General features: G+C 42.1%; 1 protein-coding gene across 7 annotated transcripts; it reads left to right on the top strand.

The window, feature by feature from the left end:
• The first annotated feature begins 158 nt into the window (after positions 1 to 158).
• LOC147631320 (uncharacterized) lies at positions 159 to 2,995 on the top strand. Of its 7 annotated transcripts, none has more exons than XM_086809705.1 (4): positions 223 to 312; positions 446 to 561; positions 922 to 1,047; positions 1,209 to 2,995. In XM_086809705.1, exons 3-4 carry the CDS (start codon positions 951 to 953, stop codon positions 2,417 to 2,419), a joined length of 1,308 nt encoding a protein of 435 aa, XP_086665831.1. In that variant the 5' UTR covers positions 223 to 312; positions 446 to 561; positions 922 to 950; the 3' UTR covers positions 2,420 to 2,995. The 7 variants fall into 7 exon arrangements, with proteins under 7 accessions (XP_086665829.1, XP_086665833.1, XP_086665831.1 ...); XM_086809704.1 differs by having other exon boundaries at positions 934 to 1,047; XM_086809709.1 differs by having other exon boundaries at positions 226 to 312; positions 1,027 to 1,094.
• The last annotated feature ends 9,662 nt before the right edge of the window (positions 2,996 to 12,657 follow it).

Genomic DNA, 12,657 nt, shown 5'->3' on the forward strand with positions numbered 1-12,657 from the left:
GAAGGGAAGGACTATGAAGGATTGGTTAGGTCCTTGCACACTGGAAAGTATTGGGTCTTGCTTAGTCTGCCGATACTTTCAAATGTGCAAGGAACTTGTCCAAATCCAACGGTTCATAGTGGGCCAAGTCAGACGAGGTGAATGCAACGCATCACTCATCCTAAATGATGTGGCATCCACGTTGGCATCTAAAATAATGGGCCGCGAGGGCTGATTTTCTGTAGAAGGGAAGGAAGGAAAGGAGCAATATTTTTTGGCCAAGGTCCAGCGGGCATACTTGTGGCCATGGCTTCGACCTAGCTTCTCTCCCAGGTATAATTCTGTTTCTCTCTCATGTATTTACTGCAGCGGCAGCCATCGTTATTTTGCCTGAAGAAAGCAGGGATCCATGCCCGAAGCTCTTTTGCATGTGTTTTATGTATTTTGTATGCAAAACCTTGGACAGAAGGAGGCATACATGACCGATACATGTGAGAAGCAGCTGTTTTGTATGCAAAACCCTTGACAGAAGCGGGGATCCATGGCCGATTTACGTAGAAAGAATCTTGACGCAGATTAAGGGTAGGCTTGATGAGAAGGATTTTGTGCAACAATAAGTTTGTGTTTTTAAGGATTAAGATAGAAAAGGGTTCTCGGATTATGCCAGTAGGCCTGATGTATGTAAGGATTTAGTTCTTCTTGTAAGAATGGTGGCAACCAGGGTTTTGAATAAGCCAATGTGATGCATCACCATGGTTGTTAGATGCCCGATTTGTTACAGGGAATTTTGCCTTTTTTCAAGTTTCCACCTGTTTCTTAAGCCTGTTTTAGGTTTTTTTTGAACCTTGAAGTGGATTCAAAAAACCTGTTTACATTAATCTTGAATATGCTGAATGATCTAAACTGCTTCAAGGTTCTTGATGTGTGTAACGATTGGCTTAGTTATTTAAGCAGGAAATCACATCTTAAACATGCGCAATCATTTTGTCGATGCTTGCTTTCACTGGAAAATGGAGAGCAGTCACGACATTCTATTGCATTTTTCAGTTTGGTGCTGCTCAGCCTTCCGTACGTTTGGGTTACATGCATGCAGATCAAGCATTCCTCTTAACAAGGTGTGCCCAAATGACAATGCCTTGCTTGAACAATCTAGAATCAGGGCATTGTAATGTTCTTAACAAGGTATGAGTGAGTGAGTTTAACAGTGAAGGTTTATTTGATTTGTGCAGCTTCTTTACTCACAGCTGAACTTGGGGGCCCTTGCTCAGCGATGCCGAAAGACAAAAGCAATCATCCTCACCTCCCTCAGAAAACCAGAGATTACGCATACCAACCTTACTTAAGTCATGGTGAAAGACCTGCAGCTTCTCTGGGAAACAGCTTGGCTGATGGTGACCCTCCCTCCAGAAATGACTGGGAAGATGTAACATGCCCTGTTTGTATGGAGATCCCTCACAATGCAGTCCTCCTTCGATGTAGCTCTCATGAGAAAGGATGTCGGCCTTATATGTGTGATACAAGCTATCGCCATTCAAATTGCCTTGATCAATATTGCAAGGATCACTTGGCCGGTCAGAAGGCTTGTGCCAATAGGCATGAAAGTGGTCAGCTTGGACCTGAAGATAACATGGATAGCTTGAGAGATGGGAACAGTATCAGCTCCTCACCTAGGTTGTCAAGGGGGTTAGATACCAATGAACAGGGAAGGTTTCAGATGTCGGATAATGAAGTGTTAGAACATGCATATGGAAGAGGAAATTTGCAAATTTCTGGTGAGAGTTCATGGAGAGCCTCTTCTCTGCATGGTTGTGATTTATTGGGCCTACTTTGCCCTCTTTGTAGAGGCCACGTGGAGGGATGGGAAGTGATTAAAAAAGCCCGGGATTCTCTGAACAAGAAGGCTAGGGTTTGTGCCCGGGAGGCCTGTTCCTTTGTTGGATCATACGAAGAGCTTCGTGCTCATGCAAGAAGAGATCATCCTGCTGCACGGCCAGCAGAAATCGATCCTGCTCGCCAGCGTAGTTGGACACAACTGGAGCGGCAGCGAGATCTTGGGGATGTACTCAGTATAATTCAATCTGCTATGCCTCGTGCCACTGTTTCTGGAGATTATGCCATTGATGATGAGGAAGATTTCATAGGTAACATTGACAATGACTTCCCCAATGATGAGGGCCATCTGTTGACTGTCTTCTTATTGTTCCATGTGTTTGGACCTGCGCATTCCATCAATGGTGGGAGGTCATTTCCACCTTTCAGAAGAGTTTCAAGGGGTTATCGCAGATCAGGGAGCTCAAGGCAGGGGCTTTGGGGGGAGATTTTACAGCAGAGTCTGAGCAATGAGGGCAACAGCACTGGAGGCAGCAACGATCCTGAAGAACTTGCAACAGGAACTTCAAGCCGGAGGCAACAGAGACATCGACACAGATCTCAAGGCTAATCATGTGTCAGGCTTGCAGATATGGTTGCCCATTTTGTATTTGATGCCTGAATGGTGCTGCCTTGAGCAACCAGCTTTATATGATTAGAAGTCACTAGGTTTTCTTCTAAATAGTGAACAGGATTATGCATTGTGGTAATGTGAATGCTTTGTGTCAGGTGCTGCAATACAACTGAAAACTAAACATGGTTATAATGAAGTGCATGGGTTTCAACTTGTAGTTTATTATGGACTAAGGATGAATCATGAATCAAAGTAGCATATGGAAGTGCTACATCTGTCAGGTGCTGCTTCAGTGGTGCAAATGTCGAGGTTCTTTTGCAGCTCAGGAAGCAACTTTGATTCCGTTGTGGTATATCTCTATGAAGCAACCATGGATGACCTTTACTTAGAATGGTATGTTGATAATAGACTAGTGCATTGAAATGGATGTAATGGTTTACTGACTCGTTTGAAATAAGCACTATCAATCTACATCCAAGGAGGGCCTAGAGGCTTAGCATGAGTGTGGAACTTTTCATCTTGAGTGCTTGAAGACTTCTCATAATTCTATGAGTTCTCATCTTATTAGTGAAACAGTGTAGTGCTATTGTTACTTGAGCCGAAGGCAAATGCGTGCTCCCCTTTTTTTGGACAAATTACTTAATGCCTCAAATGTCCTTTTGCAGGAGCTCATGCAGTAGTTCATTCTATGGCATAACGGATCACATTGGGTCTTTCTGCAAGTATGACAATCTAGAGTCCTGTAGGAATATCATGACTTTGATTGTGCTTGGTAGACCATAACTTATGATGCTTTCCACCTTTTCTGAACAAGTTTGACAATCTAGAGTCCTATTGGAATATGACCACTTTGATTGTGCTTGGTAGATCTAGTAAAAAATAACTCATGATGCTTTCCACCCCTCTGCTTAATGCTATTCATCTCATATTTCTTTTTGTCAAGGCACCTTCTTAGTATATCAGCAATCAAAACTAAAAGCAAAGTATTAGGTCAAGTACACGAGTGGTACATGCTCAACAAAATGCCTAAAATATCAAGAGTGATGGCTGCATGTTGCGTCCACCACTTGTATGCTGCCAATAACTCTCTTTTGTTTTGTTGTACGTCACATGTGTCTTATGTAAATTGTAAGGTCAAAAAGACTACTGAGTGCTCCTTATTCAGAGCCACTCAGAGATTGAAGTGCTAGTGCGTGCATGTGTGAGCACTACCCATTTTATTGCTTTTTGGGTGGTGACCTATGTCAATTTTGCTCCTTTCTACGTGAGCTATGCCAATGTGAGTTCCTATGAGTTCAAAAAAGTGGTTCCCTATCAATTTTTAAATTACTAGAGGATTATGATTTTCTCTCTTGTATCAAAGACAATAACATGGCCATTACAAAGCTCATTGGAGCCAATGACATCTAGATGAAGTTGCATCCTTGCATCTATGGTTTGGTAGATGCCTCGTCTTAGCTTACACCACCTGGTCCCATGATAGAGGCTTTTGAGGGTGGTGAGAACATGCTCGATTCTATCCCTTATCCATGGCAACCTCTTACCTATTAATTGTGAACACAAAATGGGTGTGGAAACAAAATCAAAAACCTTTTTTTATAGAAGTTAATTGTATACTTAGCTGCAAGGGGTCAAACCTTGGACCTATGTGTAGTAGGCCAAGGCTAGGGCTACAAAGGAAAATTCTAAAATAAGGTTCTTATGTTTAGATATTGTTTCTATAGGTTTGTTTGCCAACAAGGAACAATAGGTTGATCGATCAAGAGCATCTAATGGAACTGGCATAAAAAATACCCCATGCCTTGTTAGAACAACCAGATCCATTGGAGTCAAGTGTGGTGCAAGCTATTTTATTGGGCTCAAGTTTGCAAATGATGGGCATGCACTTGAGAGCTTCTCGAAAGCTTAGAGTTAACTGGGCCTTGGGGGTTTACCCTAGGGAGAGCAAAGGAAAATGGAGAGAGAGAGAGAGAGAGAGAGAGAGAGGTGCTAGTATACTTATGAGGTGCAAATGATTGTGTGAAATTAGGTGTAAAAAGATCTTAAGTTTTATAGATAACCCCAAGGGCTAAAGTAATACGGGATCTTAATAAAGACCCTTATCGATAGTTATAGCTAAGAGAATAATAATAGAAACTAAAGAATAGCTTAGCACCTTGAGTGGGTTATCGGATGTACGCAAGCAAGTGGGATTGCATGTGAGTGTATGAAGGTAGGTGGATGACGAGCAGCACACGCATGCAAGCGTGCATGGTTGGGAGAGTTGAGGGTTGGCAGGGATGTGGGAGCAAAGCAATGAGACTGGCAAAAGTAGCTAGGGGGGACTAGGACCTGGATGAAGAGATGAAGAGGGTCCGTGATGAAGAAGAAGACAACAGGGAGGCGCAAAAAGCCTAAGATGATTGGATCTCCGCGAGGTTGAACAGTCAAGCCCAACAAGAAAGGACAACTAGAGGGAAGGTATGTGCAAGGAGTCTCATCCGACCTTGTGAAAAGGCAGATAGGATTATTTTCTATGTGTAGTGCAATTCTAATGTGATCGGGGAGGCCTCCAAGTAAGGCGGAGTTGGGGAGGTGGCTTCAAGAGCACGTGTTTCATGAGAAGGTGGTGTCGCAGGTGTTTTACCTAGGAAAAGGATTTTTTAACATATTGTTTGTGAAAGGGCATGCGGTGGTCGATTTGTTTGCTAGGGCTCCGCTATTCATGGGACAGAAGTTGGTACATGCAATGCCATTTGATCCATCTTTTGATGTAAACAAGAGCCTCTAAGAGGTGTGTCCGGTGTGGGTGGAGATTCAAGGGCTTTTGCCCTGGTTGAGGCCGGAAATGGGGGATTTAGCGAGGGCAATCGGGCCGGTCCTATTTGTTCCAAGAGATGAGGATAACACTTGAACAAGATCTGTGTAACTTGGAATGCTATGGTAGAGACGCCTAAAGTTTTAGAGGTGGACTTGGGGGAGATGGGGAAGATGGAGTTATAGGTGATATTTGGAGCTTTTTCGGGTCCCCTGTTTTAGATGCGGATGATTTGGGCACATCCCCTATTTTAGATGCAAATGATTTGGGCACATCACCAAAAATTGTGCTATAATAAAAGATGAGGTAATAGGTGAGGAGGAGAGGAAGAAGGATGAATCGGTGGGGGGAAATAAAACTTGGAGCACTAAAAAACCTATTGAGAAGCAGGGAAAAGGAAAGGAAAAGCTGGCGTGACTGAGAAGGGGAATTCTCGAAAGCAGGGATGGACTAAAGTGAGAGTTGAAGGAAAAGGGGTTTGCTATTGTAGTCTTAGACAAGTAAAAGGGGAGGCAAGAAAAAATCAAAATAAACCAGTTGGGAAGGGTGTATTGACTTGTGGCAAATCCAAAGAGGGGTATGGAGCTTCTCTCTATTCTAATCCCTTTAGTCCCTTAGGTGTAGAGGAAGGTGAGACTTCCACTATGGGGAGATTCAACTGGCAGGTGGGTGGAAACTGCTTAGAGAGCTATTCAACTGGAAACAATAGAATCGGGGGGAGGCCTAATAGTGGAGGAAGAAGCAGAGGTGGATATGGTACCCGCCACAACCCTTGAATGAGAAGATCCTAGGAGGTGAGGGGGTGTACCTAGAATGTGAAAGGACTAAGAGACATAAGGAAGAATGCTACTTTTTGGGGGTTATTGAAAGAATGGTGGATCTCAGTGATGGCGGTGTAGGAACATAACCTTTTTAGATTGAAGTGCTTAAGTAAGGATAGATTCAAGAGTGGATGGCTTTGTATGGGGAAACTAAATTAGGATTTAGTGGGGTTATGACTATAGTTAGGAAGAAATTAAAGCCTAGCATCATAGCCAACCATCCTAATGGTAGGATTCTTGTGGTGGAAATTCAAGTGGAAGAGGAAAGGGTGTGGGCAGTCAATGTCTGTGGTGCTCATAATCATAATAAGAGGGGAGATGTGGGAATGGATAGTAAAGTTGGATATGCATTGCCCTTGCATCCTGATGGGAGACTTTAACATGGTAGAGAGACAAATGGACAGGTGTGGTGGAAGCATTGTGTTGATGGGTCACGATAAAAAGAAGTGGGACAGACTTAGTGGGAGTTGGGGATTTGGGGATTTGCCCCTGGGCACACGTATTTTACTTTGCAGTACTCAAGGTCTTCATCAAGGATTGATAGTCCATCACCTTCTTGCTCAGATATGTCTACGTGGCATCCAAGTGCGGGATGCACGTGACATTGCCCATGCTCTCTAGAATTGGAAGATTCGCTGCATGGCTAAGTACCTTGGTGAGTAAGTATGGATTGTACACTTTTGATTGGTGTGCCTTCAAATAGTTCTCCATCACTCTATGGATATACCAAGCCCAGTCTTCTTCTTTCTCTTCATGCACTTTGGCTATTCGGTTGAGAGGGACTCTGTTGTACCTGTCGACTGGCTTGACCTGCATAATTATAGACATTGCTTGGCAAGCTTTCTCTGTTACTTGATCACGCATATTCCTATATTCTTCCCCATTTGAATTGTACGAACTCCTTTTGAGCATTGCCTCTAGTGGCATCTTTTCAAAATTGTGAGTGTGTATTTTTATCGGTGGTGGCAACTCTTGCAAGGCTTCATGTAGTAATTCTTTGGCGGAGAGGAGGACCTACTATGTTATACCATCTGCTTTTGTAACCTGTCCCCCCTTGGTTGCCCTATCATAGGTCTTTAAGTATTGTGCACATAACTCTGCGTTGATTGTGCGGGGGAGGCATTCAGCCATTCTTCCAACCCCCACTTTCTCCAGCTTTTCTTTGACTTAGGAATCCTCCAAAATATGTAAACACTCAGGGCTATGGTATTGTAGAGTTATCTTTCCATGTACGGTCTGTTGATCTTTGTTGATCATTGAGCCCTTGAACATCTGTACATACGGCCCCAGATAACTAAGTTTTGTACCGCATGGTGCTCTCTTCTTTCGGTCCATTGGTGATCTTGTGGTACTTGTTTGTGTGACGGCTGGAGTCTTTTGACTTCCGATTCTAGGGTTACAGAGGATGATATTTGGAACATTGAGAAGAGCATCAGTCATGTGATGATTGGTAAGAGCTTGTGGTCCTCCCCCTCTCCTTTTTTTTTGTTTGTTTGTTTGTTTGTTTGGTGATATGGTGTGTTTGTGTGTTATGCTTGATGAGAAAGGTGTTAGTGGGGTGAGCAATAAGATGCGAAGATGCAGACGTGAGTGCTTATTACTTGAAGATGCGGTGGAAGGCTTAAGCCGTGAAGTGTTAAATCATGAGCATAATTAAACGAAGTGCTACTATTCACAATAATGAACATACATGCGAGCAACTGATTCCCACTATTCCAAAAGAAGAAAAGAAAAGAGGTTCAAGCACAAGCTCCCACCTGAAATCGAAGGTCGCAAAATAATGACAGACGGAAGACATCGTGAGTACAATCCTGCAAGCGATGAGCATGAATGCAATGTATGAAGCTTGAATCCAGAATCCACACAAGGAAAAATACACAAAAGAGGGAAGAAATGGCTTTTATGATTCAGCCGTCGGCCCCGACGGCTAACTTAAAGAAGCATGCCACATGTCATCATTTGATTGGCGGATGGCTAGTGACTGTTTCACGGCCTAGAGCACTAAGGCAGTTCACGACGTGAACCGTGTTTGACCGTTTCACGACGTGAAGTACTAAACGTTTCATGACATGAACTATTTCTAACCATTTCACGGCATGAAGCATTGAGCATTTCATGACATGCAGCTATCCGATCATTTGTGCATGCAAATTTAGATACCCTATGCTTCCTATATGCTCAAATATTTAATACCCCATATCATGCATTCAGAGGAGGATTGAATACACATGAAATGAATGATCATGTTTCACAGTATGAAAATCAAAATCTTTCATCTTGTATTTTCAAAGAATGGATACCTCTGTGTACTTATTCTCTGTTTATTGCCATGGAAACCAATTTGGTACTTTGGCACTTGTGTGGGAATTTGTTGTTATAACCGCTTTAGTTCAAAGTGGAAGTTTCTGATTTTTCCCTCCATCTAATTGAAGAGTGCACCCACTGAATCTTGTCGATCATGTTTGGTTGCTGGTGCGTGTGGGTGCACGTTTTCCTTTCTCTTCTCTTCAAATTTGGTTAGCTCATTTATCTTGGTGGGTGTAGTTGGTGGTATTGCTCCTTCTGTTTGCTGGGTTGAATGGGTTTCTTCCTCCAAACTAATTTTTGGGTCTTCTTAGTATTTGATTTAGCTAGACATTGGTTTTATTTGCTTTCATGGTCCTTTCTTGTACTTCTAAAAGTACATGCAATACTGGAGCTTAGGTAGAACCTGGGTACCCAAATTCCCATATTACCTTGATAATAACCTTGTGTAGTTAGTAAATCCTTTTGAATCCTAGCTAGTAAATCCTTTTGAATCCATTGCCTTCGAGTGCTGTTAGGATGGTAGTTTTGCTAGGAATGCTGCTTGTTGTCTTTGGACGGCCTTCTCTATCCCATGTCCTTAGCCTGATTTTTTTGCCTTGATCCCCAAGCTACCTCTTTTGTATCATAGTATCCATGTGCACTCAAAGTTGGTCCTTGGGAACTCACTGTTAAATTATCGGATACTTTGGCTATTTTTTCTGTGGTCTTCTTGTAAGGAGGTGTCATTGTGATGATGACCCCTTCTCTAGCACGACGACTGCTTTCTATGGCGTCAGTGGTTTCATGTCATCTATCATTGCCTATTTTCCTTTGTTTAAGGGGCTCCATAATGGCATGGTAATGATATCCTTGCCCTCATTGAGTTGTGTTGCCCTCTCTTCCCATTGGATATTACAATTACTGGTGCAAATCCAGGATCGTCCAAGGATCATCTCTTCTTCCATAGATCCCGCAGGCATGACAAACACCTTTCCAACCAAGGGATTATTTCTAATGGAAATATTAACATTTAAAAATCTAGAGAGGGGAGTGACGCACATATTGCAGCTTCTTCCTCCTCCTTTGAAAATTCTACCATTGCTTGGCAGGCTTGTAGGGACGTGGTTTTCTCAGTGGTGACCGAATCATTCCCAAACAATTGCCCCTCCATTGGATGTGCTTTCCATGTTCGTAAATCTATCTTTAAGATTTGTGAATCCTTTCGAACATACACATGATCTAATGCCCAATCATGCACCAATTTGGATTCCCTCATGAAAGGTCTATCCAAGATGATGTCATATGAGTCTGGTTGGCACAAAAAGTCCATTACAAAAAATGCACGGCTGTGCAGAGGGTACAATCATCAGAAACATCACCGCCTGATTCATCCCAGGTTGGGGGCGCTGCAAGGAGAGACAATCTTGCTAGAGTTATGTATAAAGAGAGAGAGAGAGGACAAATGTGAGAATTGTATTTGGTGATCATGACTCAGCTAATGAGAGTGATAATAGTGAGTAGGAGATGAAATAGTGCTTGGATGTTATGACTTTGGACACAATGTTGGTATTTTGTTTCTCTACTAAGACATCATATTTTATAGGCTTTATAAAATATCTCCCAAACATCTTTTGGATTATTTAATTAGGATGTTTATTTGGTTTTTAAATCTCATATGCCTACTGATTCTCATTCTTTTTTGTAGATGGGAGGAGGGGAGGGGGTAAGGTAAATCGAGTTCATCTCCTCCCTCCTCTCGAAGAGAGCAAGGTGTAACCACAATCACTATGGTGATGGGGTTCAAGTCCCCAACTCTCTATTTGTATGGATGGAAATTGCTTTTGGAGGGTATTGATGAAGTTTTGGAACATCTTGTAAGTTACGAGGTGAAGCATGTTAAGTATGTGGGTAAGTGATCATTGATTACCAATTTATTCTTCCATAGTATAGTAAGACAGTAGGAGCACTTGCACTTGCATCGTATGAGTTAAGCACCAGATTGGGAGTAGGCATGCACTGACTCAGGCTCTTTACATGTTGCATGTGTATGCAGGTTAACATGCTGGTGGAGGTGCACGTTGTGCAAAGGGCGGTGTGTAAAGGGGGCGCCCATGCATGGGTAGTCACTTTTTTAATAAACGCAGACATGGACAGTTGGTGTGTAATGGGGTACGGCCATTCAAGAGTGCGCAAGGCACTTTTTGGCTGCCCACATGTTGGGCGGTATTATGACACCCTTAGGCGGTCTGTATCCACCCTTAGTAAATTCTATAGGTTTAAAAACTAATATTTTGGGTTCTTCACACCAATGCCTTGCATAAGAGAAGACTCACATGTACAAGAGAGAAAATCAAGTGTATCATCTCACAATTATCATATGCATCATTATCAAATTTAACATCCATGGAATTCCAATCCACAGTTCATCCCTATGGAGATGCCACTGCAAGAGAGAGGGTACTTTGGGGGCACATGGAGATAGAAGGGTCAGATCCATGGAAATGTCCTTGGAGCCGTGGTGTACTCACAAACCACAATTAAAATGGCAAATTAGAGGGGGACGATGGTCTAGTGTGTTGGCAGATTCTATCTAGTTTTTAGCACATGTGGCAAGTGTTGTTTTTGATGTCAAGTGGGCATAAAAATTGGATAAGCAAAAGAGGGCATGAGATGTTTAAAGTTACCGACCTATTTAAGTGAAAGATTCAACAAGAATTGGAGTATCCAGTGGTCTAGTTTCTAATCGTGCCAATTCTTGGGCTCATGGCATATGCAACCTCTCACCACAAGCCCAAAAATCAAGATGTTTAAATAGCTTTTAGTACACAAAGCCATATGTGATGTGCCCATTGTGCAAAGGCTCCTTGCAAAGGTCTCATCATAATGTATGCCCTTCTACTAAGCGGGTAGAACCCTTTGCAACAAGCCTTGCCTTGTAGAGTTCAATGCTATCATCAACTTTACCCTTAAGCTTATAAACCAATGACCTTTTTATCATAAGGCAAATCTGCCAAATACCAAGTGTCAACTTTGTACCAATGGTCTTTTTATCATAAGATAAATCTGCCAAATACCAAATGTCATTTTTTAAAATTGAATCATACTCCTCATGCATGGCTTGCATCATCATTTTTTCGTGCTTCCTCAAAGGAAGGGATTTCTCTTCGTTGCATATAATTTCAATGATAGTACGGTCCACAAAAGAATAAGACGCATGATGAGAACCTGCACATCCTACTAGAGGCAAAGGAGTAGCTAATTTACTATCCTTTAATTTCAATGATAGCACGATCCACAAAAGAATAAGATGCATGATGAGAACCTACACGTATCCTACTAGGCAAAATAGTAGCTAATTTGCTATCCTGTAATGTCTACACACCAACCATTTTGATGCCGTATGCTTGGATGCTACTATGGTTTTCCTTTCCTTATCCATTGCATCATCCACAATTGCCTCATCTATGATGATTTATGGGCTGAAATCCAACCATGAAAGATCTATTCTTCCTCTCAACCACACCATTTTGGTGAGGTGTGTAAAGCACTATGCATTGATGTTTTATGCCTCTTTTAGCCATATATAATACATCAAACTCCTTTGACACATACTCTCCCCCTTGATCTATACGAAGGGTGCTAACTTTACATGTAGATATATTTTTAGCCATAGAAACAAAGTGTCTAAAGCACTCTGATTTTGCCTTCAATTCATACACCCAAGTGTGCCTAGAGTAGTAATCATTAAAAGCCACAAAGTAGTGATATCCCCCGATCGATAGTGTCCTCATAGGACCACATACATCACTATGTATAAGTTGTAATTTGTGGACAACCTTTACTAATTATCTTTGGGAATGATACACATTGCATCTTGCCCAAAACGCACCCCTCATATACATGTGATAGGTGCCTTAGGCTATGGCAACTCTGATAGCATCTCTTACCTTGGGCACACCAAACTACCAAAATTCAAGTAACTAAAGAAAGCAGACATGCCATAGCTCCACATCACTCATAGCATGTGTGGCAATAAGTGAATAAGCATCATGTGCTAATCTCTCATACATATCCAACTTGTAAAGCCTATGGCAACTTAGTACCAGATATACTACAGTGATGTCCCCATCACTTCGGTCATAAATTGTACACCTGTCATCTACAAATCTAACCAATGGACTTACTCTAGTAATGCCAAAAACTAACAGTAAGTTGTTTTTTATCCCAGGTACAAACAAGGTAGAGTAATTATTCCACCATTTGCACTAGTGTGAGCACAAACTTACCGACTGCTTTCACTAGATATAAGGAGCTTTTTTGCACATGTGACT

This window comes from Cibotium barometz, chromosome 15, assembly GCF_041138505.1.
Source record: "Cibotium barometz isolate CiBa-2024 chromosome 15, ASM4113850v1, whole genome shotgun sequence".
Taxonomy (NCBI): domain Eukaryota; kingdom Viridiplantae; phylum Streptophyta; class Polypodiopsida; order Cyatheales; family Cibotiaceae; genus Cibotium; species Cibotium barometz.

Excerpts from the sequence above, each read along its gene's own strand:
- LOC147631320 (XM_086809703.1), top strand. The coding sequence starts at position 951 with ATGCGCAATCATTTTGTCGATGCTTGCTTTCACTGGAAAATGGAGAGC. Across the intron at positions 1,048-1,208 it reads TTGGTGCTGCTCAGCCTTCC|CTTCTTTACTCACAGCTGAA; the intron begins GTACGTTTGGGT and ends TGATTTGTGCAG.